At 32.8% G+C, this 18,467-nt stretch overlaps 1 protein-coding gene across 3 annotated transcripts in view; it reads right to left on the bottom strand.

Annotated features, from left to right (window-relative positions):
• The window catches only part of GNAI1 (G protein subunit alpha i1), a 72,290-nt gene that overhangs the window by 11,373 nt on the left and 42,450 nt on the right, over positions 1 to 18,467 (bottom strand). For all 3 annotated transcript variants that reach the window (XM_016159621.2, XM_016159620.2, XM_016159622.2), the window contains exons 3-6: positions 15,907 to 15,949; positions 15,667 to 15,808; positions 7,459 to 7,616; positions 3,873 to 4,001 (exon numbers count right to left, since the gene is read on the bottom strand). In XM_016159621.2, the coding sequence (XP_016015107.1) occupies positions 3,873 to 4,001; positions 7,459 to 7,616; positions 15,667 to 15,808; positions 15,907 to 15,949 (472 nt within the window). The remainder of the gene's footprint in view (positions 1 to 3,872; positions 4,002 to 7,458; positions 7,617 to 15,666; positions 15,809 to 15,906; positions 15,950 to 18,467) is intronic.

Below are 18,467 nucleotides of genomic sequence, written 5' to 3'. Positions count from 1 at the left end.
GCAGAAAATCTCTTAGAAAAAATATATATCATCATGAACACAATGTTAGGAGAGAAATGTATGTATGTTAAAGATACTTTTTATGAGATCGCTGAAGGAAATGAGACCCATGTTATTAGACACTGGAGAAGAGACAATTTCTTTAAATGGCAGAAACATTGCTTAGCTGTGTTCTCATACTGGATTTAAGATAGAACTTGATTATTTAGCTGAGAAAATTTCTCAAAAGCAAAGTATGCCTCATTTCTTCTTGCTGTTATAGTGAAATGTAAAAGGAAAGAGAAACTATGGTATGAGCTATTAAGCAAAAAGGAACCAGACATACAGGGAAAACGACCATGTGATGAAGGCCAAAAATTGGAGTGATGCGGCTATAAGCCAAGGAAAACTAAGGACTGCCAACGAACAGCTAGGAGAAGGCAAAGGAGGATTCTTTCCTATAGCCTCCAGGAGTATAGCCCTGCTGACATACTGACTTCAAATCCCTGGCCTTTCGAACTATGAAAGAATAAACTTCTGTTGTTTTATGCCACCTAGTTTGTGACAATTTGTTACAGCAGCTTTATTTTTCACTATGTCAATTATCGTCCCCTGAGTATTAAATATTTATTTACTTCACACTCCCCACACTCCACATATACAATGTAAAGACAAAAACTTTATTTTGGTCACTTTATATCCCCTATACAGGACATACACAAGTACTTCATAAATATTTGTTGAATAAATAAATGAACTGTGTCTGCAGAATATTTTAAACACTTTCAAACAATAATAGACTAGCTTTACCACCTTAAAGATCTAGAATGTTAAATAAAGAGCTTTAACTTGAAAAGTAATTTAACATACACACAAAAAAATCTCTTCAATTTATTTTAGAATGAATGAGGGTCACTGATATGTTGGTTACAAAGAACAGTCCATCTAAGCCAATGCTTCTCAAACTTTAGTGTGCATCAGAACCACCAGGTGCGAGCAGTTGCTGCTGATCTGAGGACCATACTTTGAGAATTCATAAGTCAAGGGGCAAAAATGCCTAAGAACTGATATTATAATGACTGGATTGTGCAGAGTATTGTTTCACGTATACATTAGAAATTATCTTCATTTCTATTAAAAAACAAAAACAGAACAAAAGTATAATATGTTCTTCATATGAAAAGATGGGACTTTTGACTAGCATCTAATAGGAACTGAATCTGGGTTTTCTTAAGTTTGTTTTGTTTTTTTTTTTTTTAGAGGGAATCAGGGAAGATGAAAGGGGATACTGGAGATCATGAAATGTACTGACTTATCTTCAAACTGTTAACTGTTATCTAATACCTTTGTGACCAAGACTGGTACAAAGCTAGTTGACCACATATATAGAGATCAACCCTATAAATATGACATTGCACTCCAAAACCTATTATACATTTATATTACCTAGAGAAAAAAATACAAATGTCTTATGTTATGATAATAGTATAATAGAAGAGATGCTATAATTCTATATTTGGCAAAAATATCATAATAAAATAAAACTGTTGATTCTTTAAAGCAAAATAATCCATGTAGACACTTTCTACCATAATTGCCTAGTCAGAGGTGAAAACATATATTCTTAAAGTATAATGCCTCATTGCCACATTTTGAATTTACTTCCAATCATACCACAAAATAAGTGAAATTGAAATTTTACATCAGCAGTTAAAATCAGACAATGAACTATAACACAAAACACAAAAAAATGATAAACACACTCAAGTCCCCAGTAGAATTATTCTAAGTACATTTATGCCCTCATTCTCCTGAGGATCATTTAACACATAAAAAGCAAATCTGGAACCATATGTTAGCAATGATAGTAATTTCAAAGAATTCTAATCCAAAATAAGATAAAGTTTATCTGAATTCAGTTCCTGACAAACCTATGTTTAAGTCAGCAAGTGAAAACAGTAACTAAATACCTCCTGTGAAATTCTACCTCACCAAAGGAGACTAAACAGAGCAAGACAAATGGACTTCCTGGAAGGATCATGGTGAGAGACAACTTTACTGAATCCTCGTACTTGCCTGCTGTTGAAATGACAAGTCTGAGAAATCTAGGCTGACAATAAACAGTATGGTCTGAAAATGAATGCTTAAGATGAACATAACTAGACTGAAAGTGAATTTCACAGTTAGATTGCCTTAAGTATCAAATAACTGACTTAGTATTTACTATTGCCATTTCTCACAATTTACAGAACTCTCCTTTCAACATCACTTCCTTTATAGGTAATAATTCATTTGATGTTTAAACCTTTGACAATGTGCAAGATAGTAACACTCTTTGTTAAGAATCTTAACCAGGTTTGCCCACTTACTTTACAGGGGCATGGATCTAGAATCCTTACTTGCTAACCCCATACCCACGCATTTCCTCCTCAAGCATTGCAGTTAGAACAAAACCATTATCTGAACATAACAATTTAAGTTTGCTATAGAATATGGTCTTTAAAGCAAGGTAAATAAAAAGCAAAAAATCAGAATCTAAGGTGTACTAGAGTTTAAAAAAAACTTTAAAGCTTCATTCTAACAGTGAACTTCCTTATAATTACAATCACTTCATAATTTTCTCAGACAAGACACAGCAGATTATTTAAAATAACAATATTTTAATATTCCTGAGTGTAGTCATTTAATATTCTAGAAGTAGGAAGCAGATCAAAGCGGTAAATGATTTCAATAAGAGATGAGACCAAAAAAAAAAAAATCCCACTTTCATTTTAAAACATAGTTAAACAGAAAAATATAAAAAGCAGATGCCAAACCATACTGTGTATTAAAGCACAAAGCTACAAGGTCAGATAAACTAATTATGGTCTATATCTCTAAGAAGCATGGCAATGTTTGTTTTTTTGGAGGGAAGCTGCTATGGAAAATTGAAACTGAATTTTATTTTTCTGGAAAGCTCAATTATATGAACCACTGAACATGAGATAAATTGGTGATAAATGATAATAACAAATGTATTTTAAAATATTTATGGAGGGAATCAGAGGTATAGTTGCATATATTTAATTGTGCTTTCCACAACTGGTTACTGTCAGCTTCTTTATGAAGTGAGTTAACGGTTATTTTTGTTTATCTTTGACTAGGAACCTTCTTTTAAGATCTTTTGAGAAACCGCTTTATTGTTACTGCTTCACAGCAGTAGTGTTAACTGAAGCAGTTTTTCACATACTTTGAAAATTGTTACTTACTGGAAAAAGAAAAATGTAGTTCTGTAAATGTGAATATAATGTTTGCCTGAACTTCCCTGAGCCTGCTTCATTATAAAATGAGCGAACTCTACAAAATAAACTCCAAGATCTCTCCACTTCTAAAGGCTACTACAATTCAGTGATTCCCTGCTCAGGCCTCAAAGAGTTAATAATCAGTACACTCTAAATTAAACGAAAACTTTTCATCAAGAAATAGTGTAAATATCAGTTTGCATGAATAAGAATTTTCCTGAAAAAATTTTAAAAGGTACCTTTTAATAATTTCCATAAGTAAGCATATATCCTATCAGTAAAACTCATAGCTTTCTACCTGAAAATGGATGGCAACACATTCCCAAAATATACATTAGAGTAGTATTTCCTATTTAGAAATAAAAGCCAAAACTATTTTTGTCACTGTGAAAAATATAGGCATAATGAACTTGCATGGCTATTTTTCTTAAATAAAAAGATAAATATTCCTAAGAATGTTTCTTGCCCTTTTTCACCCAAAAATTCTTTTGTCCAATCATCTGAGAAAATATTTTATAATTCCAACTCCAAATTTTTTAAAACTTTTATAACTTTTTCCTAAACAATGTTTTATATCTAAATTTGTAAATCATATGCTTTGAAGCTACTCACTTAAAGTGAAGATCTTTGAAAGTAAAATGGGTTTCAACAATTCCTGTAGTTTTCACTCTAGTTCTGAGAACATCTTGTTGAGTTGGGATGTAATTTGGTTGTGCTATTCTGTCCAAATCATTCAAATAGCTGAAAAAAATAAACAAACAAAAACAATATGCTAATAGTTAATATAGCCAATAAAGATTATCTAAATCAAAGAGTAAGACATTTTGATGCATGCAATATTCCAAGTTACTAGAAGTTTCTACATTTTTGTGTAATCACATAATACAACCAATTTAAGTTTATATCTTACACAACTCCCATTGAAATGAAAATGTTTATACTTCTCCAGCCACAAAACTCTTCTAACATTTTTAAAATGTTATGTACTTTGTATCTTAAAGACATTAATTAGTAATTCTCCTTGTTAGGAAACAAAAGAGACTAATAATAACTTCTTAAATACCCAAAATAACTGTATACATGTGTTTCTTAAAATTCTTCATTTTAATTTTTTTTTTTAATGTAGCACGGTGTTTATGTTCTAAACGTTAGTCTTTTGTTGAGGATTTTAAGTCTCATTTTTTGAGAAGGTAATGAGGACACCTCTGGCAAAAGGCTGAATTTGATGTTCCTTTTTACCAGCCTTCCGTTACAGACAGGAAAACATTATATGTGATCCTTCGCTCTGCATTTTACTGGCTCTCTAAATCAGATTTTAGTCATTCATTCAACCCTCTCTGCCAGTGATGCCAAACATGTTATATGAAAATAACATACCCTGCAAATAATTTTGTGTAGTTTTGTGTCTATATAGTAGAGATCATAATGTTATAGAAAGTAGAGGAAGAGAGAGATTAATGTGAACCCGAGTAGTTAGAGAAGGATTTATGGATAGTGAGAGGTGTAAACGGAAATCTGAATGATGGGACAGAAAAAAGAAATGACATTCATATTGGGACAAGCAGTGTAACAGTATGGAGGAAGGAAGGGTCACATCTTGTTTCTCAGGAAGTAAGGCCACTGAAAAGTTATGCACATCCAAAAATGCAAGAAGTCTGGAATGAATCCTAATGTCCTGTGAATGTGGGGAGCATTACTGCAATGCTTTGTAGTATTAGTGGAGGTTGTGAAAGTATTTAGAAAATAAATTAAAGTACAGAGAGGAAACAACTATGTTTATCCTCTGAAACTGTCCTTAGGCATTTAGAACAGAGTCTTGCAAACAAAAAGAGCTCAATAAATACTTGATTTGTTGAAGATGGGAATTTTTGGAGCTAGAAAAATATCTAAACACTGAATTAGTAACCAAAAATGTTTTAGACAGCTGAGTACATATATATGTTGTTGACACACAAGAATACATAGAGAGATAATAGCTTGAGTTATTGTACTGTACTTACTAAATTTAAAAGAATGTTATCATCTTATTGCATTGGGAATAATCTCCCAACACTTGACCTATTTTTAATTCCACATACATAACAATATACCTTATTTTAAGAAAATCTGATTTAATAAACAAACTAAAAAGGCCATGGCAAGATTTTACTAATTGTCCCTATGAATTAGTCTAACTACTGTTACTTAAAATGTGCTGATTACTCATAATTTCTTTGCTTAAGACTGCTACAGTTCTAATAGACTCTTAAAAAATTCATTTACGCATTTTAACAGGACCAAAAAAAAGAAAAATAGGCATTGTGAAAAATGCCAATTGTTTTAAATAATCAGAAATTTCAAGTGTAAATTGGTACTTAGATAGTCTTAACAGACAACTTGGCAGCATCCCCTATCTCTAGTCAAGAACTCAGAAATCAAAATGCCCTGTAAGCACTATAGAGAAAAAGATTTCTATGACTTCATTCTTGAAAATGGCTCCATTACTGCCATCTTAAGGTCAGAACTACTAACAATGAAATAATGGGGAGTCAAAACGATATATTTTTCTCTATGCATGTCCAAGCACTGCGCACAGGAAAGAGGACATTCGTCAACAGCCTGAGGGGGTCCGGGAAGTTCCCCTAAAAGGGGAAACAAAATTCAATCTATTGTCCCTGAGAAGCACTCCTTAATTATTGAAGCAGTTTCTCTTGCTGGGCTCAGCTCAGAGAATTCTTCCGACCTTAACAGTGGCTCCTATTTATATTTTTCTGCAGGTGCTGGTGGTGCCAAAGCATATTTTAAGTCTAAGAGTTGTGTATTGCTCTAAAAATTTTTCTTCTAATTTCAAGACTCTGTAAAGTTTGGTTTAGTATTTCGTTCATTATTAAACAAGGGCGTACTGAGTGATGACTATAACATGTCAGGCAATGGAGAAGAAAATTGGGCAAAAACAGACCTTACAGAATTTACAGTACACCAGTAGCGAGAGAAAACAATCAAATAGTCTCAATATAAGTATAAATTAAGTTACCCCAAAATAAATGTAAACTTGTGAGTGCTAAGAAATAAAATATATTATGAGTACTTAAAACAAGAAGGAATATTTCCTAGAAGTGAGACACCAGCTGGAGAGATGGGCTACCCATTCAATAAGATGTTACATATACATATAGAAACTACATATTTAATAATATATATGATTTATGTATTTGTAAAACATTAAAAATACAGATTAAGAAATACAGTGTTATAAAAATTGCTATGGGTTATACGATCACGTGGATTATTTATTCATCCACACTATATCATGTAACACATACTGAATACTCTGATGTGCAATAACATACCATATAATAAAGTGTGTGTGTGTACTTACCTAGACTTTCCAAAGCCTATTATCACCTATCTAATCCTCACTTATGTCCCTAAGAACCAAAAGCTGTGTCAAGAATATGAAACAAACTTAGAAAGTAAATTAAAAAAAAAAAAATGCTTTAAGACTAATTAATGTTACTCATATCTGCCTGGAGTATGTGTGCCAAATTATGGGGAAAAATTACTTAATTTTTTAAATTCTATGTAGATCACCAAGCCGAAACTCCCTGATGAGGTTTTATCACAACCTGCTTTACAAACTTGCTGGGCCACTGTCTGAAAAATAAGGGCACATTTTTCTTCTAAAAAACTGTACTTAGATATCTATAAACAACATCTAATGCAACAGGGAACATAAAATTGAAACATGGGCTCACCATGTGCCCCTTTAAAAGAGGCAATCTCTTTATAACTCCAGCATATCATTCAAGGTATCTGTTATTGGACAATTAACTCTTTTCAGGCACCATTAATATAATGAAAAGAACCCAAATCAGTTACCTTCCTTTCTGGCTAGTCCCAGGCAAACTAGAGAGAAACCCGCATTCAGAATGAACTTTGGGAAATTCCAATTACTTTCTTGGAAATATATTGGAAACAGTCCCATTCTGCATGTTTCAATTAGAGTTACATAAGCATAGGTCTCTTGAGGCACTTTTAAACACAAAGAAAATAACAGCATTGCTATCTACAAACACACAAAGACAAAGTTTTCAAATGTTGTCATCCTGAATTTAATAAGAATGTGTCAGCCAATTCTGCAATAAAATTGACTTGGAAGTATATTTGACTTGCAAGTAATTATTCATGATAGTTTAGTTCTGAAGTTATGATTACTTACTACGCTGCAGAATCATTAAGCTGGTACTCTCGGGATCTGTTGAAACAGGCTTGCACACCACTATCTTTCCACAATCTCTTTATAACTCCAGCAAGTTCTGCAGTCATAAAACCTTCTTCAGCAGCTCCAGCAAGCACAAAGAGTTGGCGGGCATCATCCTGAACATTCAAAGACCATTTTTTTTTATAACAGTAAAAAGGGACTCTTTACAGGTTAAAAAGTAAAAAGGGTGGTGGGGGCATTATAAATGATAAAAAGTACAACAGTAAACTTCTTTTATGTTTTTTACTAGTGTCACAACTTTTATTTCTCTAAAGCACTGCTTTAAAAAGTCGGCTCACCCAAAAGAGCATAATCTTAAATGGAATATGTTTTGTGGTTTTTCTAAAGTTATCAAGGCACAAGAAAACTTGGAAAAATGACTACACTTGCAGCTTATGAGGTGATATTAAACCAACTATCTCCACTGATGGTCTGTTGTACACTGAAGATAATCACTTTTTAGAAAACATAAAAATGTATGCCTTGCTCCTCTCCCCCAAAATGTTTCTTATCTAAGAAATACATTAACAACATTGGAGATTATTTTAAGAAAGAATATAGTTCAATGTTAGCTTTCTGATAGTCTTTATAGAAGCAAAATGAGTTCATAGAAGGGAAGAATCAATGTGGAATAAACAAGAAGAGTTTCACAGAATAATCTGAGATTTTCAGGAGACCGTAATATATGTATGCAGTGTACAAATCCCTTATCTGCAGTTTCAGTTATCCAAGGTCAACTGAGGCCCCAAAATATTAAATTTCACCATCCACGGATGTCTGCTCCTGACATCCAAACATGACATCATCACAGCTGGAGGATTCAGGATCACCCAAATCAAATGATCCTCCTTCTGACATCATCATCAGGTCAGTAGTAGCCTAAGGCTACATCACAATACCTACATTATTCACCTCACTTCATCTCAGCATGTAGACATTATATATATTATCACACATCATCATAAAAAGGGTGAGCACAGTACAGATTTTGAGAGACTACATTCGCATAACTTATTATATTATAATTATTTTACTAGTTATTGTTAATGTCTAACTATGCTTAATTTGTAAGTTAAACGTTATCATAGCTATGTATGGATAAGATAAAACAGAGTATATATAGAGTTTGGTACTATCTGAGATTTCAGGTATCCACTGAGGGTCTTGGAACAGACGATTGGCTGACACAGGTATAGGAAACAAAGTAAGCACAACTTTGGAACAGAAATAATCATGATGAATACAGAAGACAGCATGCAAAGAATTTAAATAAAAGAATACTGTATATAAAAGCTAAATTTTCCTTAAGTTTTGAGGCTACAAATATTTACAGTTATTCTGATCCACAGTAAGTCAGGGCTGTCCAAAGAAATATAATGTGAGCCACTGATGACATTCTAAATTTTCTAATAGCCACATTTCAAAATGTGAAAAAGGTAAAATTTGACAATGTATTTTATCTAACCTATCATGTTATCAATATAAAATTATTAGTGAGACACTTCATATTATTTTTTATACATATTTAATCTTTGAAATCTGGTGTCTATATTATACAGACAACACGTCTCAATTCATACTAGACACATTTCAGATACTCATTAACCACATGTGGGTGGTAGCTACAGTGCTGGACAACACAACTCTACTCTTCGGGTTAATAACATGGTCCAAAAATAGGGGAGATGTGAAGTTGCTGTCTTCATAAGAGATTCTCTTTTGACTGAGACTTGTAGCTTTGTTTACTGGGTGGATAATCCCTATTTTTTTCAAGGGGCATTTTTCCAAAATATTATTGTAGATGTTTATAAAGTGGTAGCACACATAAGGTGTGCAGAAGAGAAGCATTTGGTGACACCGACTAGCACAGGGTACTAGCTGACAATATAAATTCATTCTGCTGCCAATTTGTGAAACATTTTCTTTCAGATGGAACCATCATGAAAAATAATTAAGTCTCTCAGCATGGGAACATATTAGTCGAGCATATGTTTCCCTTTTTAGTAAGTCACATGAGAAATGCATGCAGCAAGTAACACATGTTCAACATCCTCAATAAACCTCAAGGCAACATGGTTTCAAGTCATTCTTAGCACCATTTACCAAAATCCCAGTAAACAATTACTCATTTTTCCAAATAATTACCATAGAGAAGTTTCTAAATCTGGTCATCTTTTTTAATTAAACAACATCAAACAATTTTCTCCATCCATTTTAGAAAAGTACTTTTTCACTTAGTGAGTTTTTAAATGAGTTTTTTCATTATAATATATTTATTTAATTACAGTAATATTCCTTGATACAAAGGACTAATATCTCCTGGTATAGGTCATAAGATCACAATTTCTTCACATTTTCTAGGAAGAAGCCTGAAGAAAAGACATGAGAAACTCTGGAAGCTATATTTATAAACTGCAGTCTCCATGACATTCAAAAATGTCTCTTCTTCACAAAATGTAAAGTAGTCTCTTCCCTTAAAAAACTAATGAGAAAATTCATTTCCATGTCATTAGCAGGACATTCAGATGTCTGTAGATGAACAGTTAAGGTATCAAATTTAAGCAGAAAGATACTTTGGACACTATTCTACCCAATTTTTGGTTTTGTATAAAAAGAACCAGAGGCACAGAGAGGTTAAGTAACTTATTTAAAGTTCCATAGCTAAATAGTAACTCACTCACATATATCCGCTGGTCAACAATTAGTAAGCAGTAATTGCCTAAGACAGGACAAATTTAAAAATTGCAGAATGATGACAATTATCCTTATCTTGCCATGAAATGAGGTCTTTTCAAAATTCCTGTAAAATAACATTACTAAGGAACATTTAGAAAGATAAACATGATTGTGCCAAAACACTGTGACATAGGGTAAAAAAAGGATAGAGATTACTGAAGAAATGACTGGAGTTTAGTCAGAAGGGCTACAGGTTAGTAAACTAGTTTACAGGTACTCTTTGTGATGCTAAAAAGAAAAAAATGTTATTTGCCAGGCAATTATATGTGAGAAGCAAGGAAAATCCATGGATCCAACCAAGTTAATATGTTTTTGAATTACTACGAACTAAATTAAAATAAGATGGTTTTAGAATGTATGTTTTAGTTCACATAACTGCATGCTTTGGGAAACTCGGAAAGGAAATAAAAATGCTAGCATGTCAAGAGACACATAATATAGTATCTTTTTCCACTGACGGCCAAGGAACACTTGACATACTGTATTTCTTTAGTGACAGCACATTTTATTTGAAACTGTCACCCACTTTATAAGAATTTGAAAGTCTGTCCTCAATGGAAAAAAGGACTTTGATAGCTATTTTATGACATATTAAGGAAGGATCATTAAAGGTAAGAAAGAGCAGACTTCGTGTTTAGGAACAGAGCAGAAAAAGGAGAATTTTTAGGGCAAAAAATATCAGATTTCAGTTCCATAAGAACACTTTTTAACAATCAAAGCCATCTAAAAAAGAGGGGGTAAGGCAAGTGAGAGACTGCAGTTTTCAAGCACAGGCTAAAATTATTATTTACTCTGATGTAGCAGAAGGTTTTATGAATGAGATTATGAGTTTAATTAGAAAATATCAGAAAGCCCTTCTAAAATAGCGACTAAAAATTACGGTAAGAGTCTTAAAAATAGCAACACCTATGAATTTTTGGCCACAGGAATAATATATTGATGTCATGACTGATATATGTATGGAAACTTTTGTTTCAATGGTTTGGCTCAATTATTTCACTAATAACATTAGCTATCAATACTAAACACCATATGCGAAAGGTACTTATTTCATCTACCACATTTCTATAGCATATAATCATGCCTATAAATTTAAGGCAGCTATATGGCTTTCAATAAAGTTCGTGTACCCTTAGAGAAATCCTGAGATGTAATGGAGTCCCTACTCCATGGCTCATGGTGCCGATCCCAGACACTAAAGAGCTGCTTTGAATAATACACAAATGTAAAACATTTTTCCTCCTAAAAACACAAACATACTCTAAGTAAAAAATGAAAGAGGCAAGGAAATAGGATGTCATTTTTCCTTTTTCCCATAGCATGCTTGAAAGGAGTTTGAAAAAGCCTAAAAATAAAATAAGTTAATTTTAACTAAATTGCAGACAGCAGAAATTCTGACTAAATTGCAGTGAGCATGAGCTTCATTATATCAAGAAGGGAAATTGTAATAAATGTGTTACTCAAATATAACTGTTATGTATTTATGAATCTTATAAATATATTTTTAAAGTTAATAAAAAAAAAGTGACAGGTTCTAATGTCCATACGAGAGAGAGAGAGATACAGAAACATGGGATAACTGATACATGATTGAGGGAAATAGAAAAATACTGTGTTGGAGGCACATACTACATTTCAAATGAAGGTTAATATCACTTTGCCATATACATCAATTGATATTTCTCAGAATCAAAAACAATATAATTCTATTACCTCATTTTTGTTCTGAAACATAAGCTAGAATACAAAACTAATTCAAACATTCATCTGGAAAAATAACGAGTAGAAATAACTGAACATTTTTAAACAGAATACTGGGGAGGGCTAAAATTATCAGATATTAAAAGTCTGCCATATGCCTACTATTAATGTAGATCAACAGGGAAAAAAATTCTAAATTCGAACTTATTATGATAAAGGCAGCAAGATAAATTAGTAGGAAAGGATGTGATTATTAAAAGGCACTAATAAATAATCAGATAGTCTTCAGAAGATGAAAAAAAATGTAGATCCTTATTACATGCATACAAAATAAATAAGTTTCAGAGGGATTACAGAAAACAAGAAATAATGTTAAAAATTCACTCCCCTAAAATATTTTAAAATAGTATGAATATCTGATATTCTTTGGTTGAGAAAAAGTTTTCTAAATTTGAACATAATGGAAAAAAATAATAGTGGAAGATTTGAAAACCGGAAACAAAGATTAATGGCAAGAAAAATGTGAGAAAACACATTTTTTAACATTGCTTGAATTTAGTTTTAGGACTGACTGAGGGTTAATACATATGTACATAAAACAAGCAAATAGATAATCAAACAAACAAGACTCCAACAGGTAAATGAATAAGGAGTGAAATATGCCGCTATCAGAGAGAAAAAATATAGTCAATAAAGAATTAAAAACTGTAAAATTACACTTAAAGATTAAAAATGCAAATGAAATTGAAATAAAATTTACTAATAAATTAACCAGTATTTTTTAAATGGAAAGTCTCCTAAATTTTGGCTACCCAGAGTGCTAAAAAAGGGGTCTTCTCCTAAACTACTGCTGTAAATGTAAATTGATATAACCTTTCTCAAAAGCAATCTAGAAAATCTGGCAGACAGACAGAAACTAGTGAAATAAATTACAAAATTAAAGGAACAGAAAAGTGGCCATTATCCAGGAGCATGCCGAGGCTTGGGGGAGGAAAGGAGCTTGTTTAAGTCAATTCAAGGCAACAATTCAAGGGACATAAACATTTCCAGGTTAGTGAAGAGAGAAATTTAATTAAGGAAAACTATAAAAATTCTAAAAAAATAAGAGTAGTTTTTAAAAAATAGTAAGTTGAAGACGTCTCTGTAGTAACACAGACACAGAAGTCAGAATCAACTGGAAAAAAAAAAGTTCTATAACAAGAAAAATATTTCAAAAAAGTAAAAGAAAAACATTGAGCAAAAATATTTGCAAAATATAATAGGGTTAATACCTCTAATATTTAAAGAGAAACAATGTGAACAGGACAAGTAATTTAACAGGGGTGAGAAAAAAATACTAAGAGGAGTTCACAAAAGATACAAAAAGACAAATATTCTCCGCCTCAGTAAAAAAAAAATTGGGAAAAACTAAAAAAAAAAAAAAAAAGATTTTTAACTCGTGAGATACTAAAAATTAAAATGTTGATAATATCTAAGTTGGTGAGATTCTAGTAGACACTGATGCATGGTAGCTAGAAAAAGTTATTCACATCGCTTTTCTTCTGAACCAAACCTCTGGTACTTATCAAAATTAAATATCTGGTTACCCATCAACTCAAGGAAAATCCTTCCAGGAACTGATATCCTAAAAAAATATTCACTCTTTGACTATAATTGTTTCTTATCTGTAGAATGCTTTTTCTTTGTTTTTCTCTAGAAAACTCTTACACATTTCATTACCAAGCTCCAATGTCCCTTCCTCCTGTGTAAACCATGTTTAATTCATTTTCGCATTCCTTAGCACAATTCCAAGAGCCTCATAGTATTTAAAGACTGTGCAAAAGCAAGGCAACACAAGACATAGAGAGGATTCATCAAAACCAGTGTGGGAGCAAAAAGGAATTTGTGTGAAGGAGTTAATAACAATAGCTAAAGCAAATAATAGTCTGCAGGTAAAAAGTTACTAGGCTACAGCTAGAGAAAAGTCTAAAATGAATAAAGGTTATGGTGAGAGCAGTTACTCTCTCAGTCAGTCCTAAAACTAAATTCAAGCAATGTTAAAAAAAAAAAAAAAGCAGAAAATGGCAACATTCCTTGAGGGAAAAATATAAAAAGACTTCCTAACTGCTTGCAATGACCCTTCACAACCTCCTAAAACACAGGCTACAAAACCTTTCTAATAATCACATATAAGATATAAATGCAGAATACTATATGCAAATTTGATAAAAGGTTTAAATTAACATAATTGGAACTGGTGTAAAGTACAATTTATACTAATTCCTTCTTTTATCTAAGGGCGGTTCCCTTCTATGTAAGACTAAGCTTAAAAAGCATTTGTTGAATGAATCCATGATAAATGAGTAAGTTACAGACTGAACGGATAGTAGATAATGCAAAACATGTCTGGATATGATCAAATCTTGTTTCGGAAACGACAATTTAGAAGAATGTTATAAATTATTATTAAAAATAATCTTGAAATCTACTTGAAATTTTTAATTCATTACACTAAGCTTTTAAATCTTTGTTTAAAAGATCTTAGCAAATTAATATGTCCCAGTAACTTAAAAAGAAATTTTAGACTAACTCAAAAAAATTAAACCATTTATTTTACAGATTTCTCCAATGTATATTTTCTAATGTTTTCTTTCATTTCTTTTCCTATTAAACATGAATTAAGTCTCTATGTTAAAAAAAAAAAAAATGGAGCAAACACTAAGGTAACAAAAAAGAAAAGTCAGTCTCTATTCAAAAAATTTTCATAGTGTTAGTAGTGAGATAGCACACACACATATTAAATACATAAAACAAGAAGGAACTATAAAAAATAGGAGTAGCAGCAGAAATAATAATACATCTACAATGTACAAAAAAATAAAAATTAAGCGGGATATTCAGTTAAAGGTTTCTGAGGTCAAGTTTTACACCAGTTATTAAAAAAAGAATAGTGAAAAAAACTACACACAAAAAATAAAACTTGAAATAAACAGATTAAGCAAACAGGTGAAAAGAGGAAAAGGAAAGTGTCATATGGACTAGGCCAGGGCTACTTCCAATCAAACTGAAAAACAAGTTATTGAGCCAAATAAGGAAGCATAGGAACAGTGCCCTGGTAACCACCCACTGGGTGGCAATCTTTCCATCATGTAATCTCTCCTGGATTCCATTTCTCTACTGATAGAATAGGGGGTAGAACTAGCTTGTACCCTATGGCTCCTGTCCCTTTAGTGCTGAAATTCTGGTATGTGTTTCCTAAGAGCCAATATTTTCCTATTCCAAAAACATGCAAACCTTTATTGTTCTCATAAGAGATTAGATTGCTTTTTATTCCAGGCATGAATACAAATAATTAGATCATTTGAGTATTCCAAACTACAGAAACCAATTTTGACAAGTGCCAGTGTAGGCAGTTTACTAAACTTGGTAGTACAGACTAAAAATTGTTATGGAGATATGGGGGGACCCAAAATCACTTGTTATAGAGAAAAGATTGGAATGGTTACTGAGTTGTCCAAACCATCTGATAGATAAGGAAAGTATTCTAGCTATAAAGGAAAAATTACACAATCCTGTATGTTCTTATTTCACTCACTTCTAAAGCTTCTGACTCACTTCACTTACTATCCTTTTGACTTCTTTTATAAAATGGGCCTGAGATAGCTGATAAATCTGTCATGTACCATGACATTATCATACAAGTGATTCTTTTTACTCATCAGGCATGCTGCAAAGAATTTAATAACTTACCGCTCGAGCTGAGTCACCAAAGTCTATCTTCAATCTCCCCATGGCCCTTATGATAGCAATAATTGACTGAATGGTGTTACTGTAGACCACTGCTTTGTACTGTTTACATTCTTCTTCTGAATAACCAGCTTCGTGAATAATTCTGAGAAAAAAAAAAAGAGAGAGAGAGAGAGAGAACACTTCCTTTGATGGAAAAGTACACTTAAACACAAAGAATAAATTTGTTTTAAATCTACTTACTTCATTTGCTTCACAATTGTACTTTTCCCCGATTCACCAGCACCTAAAAAAAGTAAGAGTATAGAATAAGAGATTTCTAACTTCATCACATATGTATTCAACTTAAACACACACACAGACACATACACACTTTCTCTTACAGCTGAATTGTTCATATCAAAACTATCTTTGTTGGTTTCCAAACATATAGAAGTTCTCAAAAATAAGTCCCACGTATTTATTACTTCATATTTAAATTTAATAAATAAAACTCAACTGAAAAAAAATTTCATTATTGTTTATGTATATTCTCCAAAGCATTAAAAATTTCAATCTTTTATAACTTGAAGTACTATAAATTAGTTTTATTCAAGATTTTGCTCCCCATTGGAAGATGTTTAAACTCTTTAGCCAATCATCATAATTTTACTTTTGCCTCTTGTAAAGTAGATGGCAGTGGTGCCAAGAAGCTACATAAAAAATAATTTTAAAATATTACATGTTAAAATAGCCATGTCTCATGCAATTATGGTCAATATCATTATTAACATATAGCCAACATGATTTGTTAGCACCAGGAGGCAATGGTACGCAGGGCAGAAACGTCTCCCCGTTTTTCTAGCGTCTCTGTAACCCAAGTCATAAACCCATTCTCATAACTCTTCTCCTTCACTCTCTACATATACAGCTCTACTTACAGTTTGAGTCCCTAGTACTATGCCATCGTAACATAAAAAATATTACTGATGAAATGGCCTTTTATAAAGTACAGCCCTCTTATCTTTCACAAGTAATAGTAGCTGCTATCCTTACATAAATTTGATCAATTATGTCTGGCTCCGCCTGATTGGTAGATATTGAGACATCTTCATACTGACACAAAACAAAGGAGATATGACAAGTCTATCATTTGGCTTCACATTTCTTTGTCCAGAGCTATATATCGTGGATGTATTTATTACTGTTTGACAGACAGGACCAGGACTTTTATTATCTGGGCCCATATTCCCATTTTCCCAGTGCCATTCCTACAGTGCTTTCTACTCCCAGCATTACTGAACAACTTACAGTTCCCAGAACACCTACTACTGATCACACCATAAATCTTCAAACGTACTGTTTCCCTTGGCAAAGTGTAATCTGCTCTACTTCCTCTTGCCACCCCCACAGTGTTCTTCTATCAACCATCGAACGTATCTCCTTCTTCAAGCTTTCCAGACCCACTGCCCACGTGATCCCTGTTGCCTCTCACTGTGCACATATTTCTATTTGAATTCTCAGCAGCTAATTTGCACTAGACATAGTCAATCAACCAGAAATACACTCAAATTTATTTAAGTTATTTATGGCTGATACAATTAGATGGTAAACTTCTGGACTTCATTCCCTCGGCCCCTTTCTCCCTCCAGCTACACACAGACACACACATCCAAATCGGAGGTATGTGAGAACAGGTCATAGTTAAATGTCTTATTTGAAAATTTTGGAGAAAAATACTGCTTAAATTTTACTTGCGATCTGATATATAAGAAAATTTTCCCAAGATATGGGAGCATTAAGTAGAAAAGCAGGAGCTGAATAAACAATGTGGGCATTCTTCATTTACAGACAGGCTTTGAATCTTTCGGGGCATCTGCCAATAAAAACAATTCCAATATAAACAACCCATTATTTATTAATCAACAAGAGTACTTGGTTTTGTGAAAAGCATAATTATAGACATTTTGGCTCACACATTCTCTGATTCTAAAGGTCCTCTCCAAGAAACACATCCTAGGCAGTTTCCAGCAAAGCTATCTGCAAGAAGGCCCTCTGGGTTTCTGGAGGATTGCAAATTGAGTCAGCACAGCCATGCTGCGATCATGGGACATTCTAAATCCATGCAGCCTCATACAGAGGTGGTGATTCCATAAGCACAGTGAGATTCAATGAACAGCCGCGCCACGGTCCATTCTATCAAGTGAAACAACTAAAAGACCTAGAGAAAGACTCACATGCTATAAACTAGTAAGGTCTGAGAGCCATATAAAGGAAGAAATAAAAAATAGTAAAGTGGCATGGGAAGCTTAGTTTACTTTGCAATGAGCATCTAGTCAGGGCTTGTGGTTCGAAAAATCCTGAAATCTGTTTAACATTAAAAAGTGGGGACGGCTTTCCTATTAATTAAATTTCTACCTAATTTCTTGCTAGTCACAAGTACTCTGTGTGGAATACATATCCTAGAGGCAGAAACGCTGAAAAAAAAAAAATACTTTTCAAAGCTTAGCAATGTTTCTAATTAGTTTTTAATTCTCGCTTCCACAGTCTTAATAGGAAAATTACAAACGCTGCATGGTTATGGTTTCAACATTCTAAATACCGGCATTGTTACCACATAGAGTACAGGAAAGAGTTAAAGATTGTTCTCTACAAATAAAGTAAGCACAGTCATGTTTGAAACACTGGCAGGAAGCAATATTATTAAAAAACAAAAACAAAAACAAAAAACAATTGGAAAGTAGCTGAGGGGCTGGGAAGGGAGAAAAAGGTAAATTTTCCTAACAGTGCTCAGCTAGGCAGCTATTGCTTTTCACCTAGATCCA

This window comes from Rousettus aegyptiacus, unplaced genomic scaffold (genome assembly GCF_014176215.1).
Source record: "Rousettus aegyptiacus isolate mRouAeg1 unplaced genomic scaffold, mRouAeg1.p scaffold_m13_p_13, whole genome shotgun sequence".
NCBI lineage: Eukaryota > Metazoa > Chordata > Mammalia > Chiroptera > Pteropodidae > Rousettus > Rousettus aegyptiacus.
The sequence above is the reverse complement of the archived record's forward strand: the minus strand, read 5'-3'. Positions and strand labels throughout refer to the sequence as shown.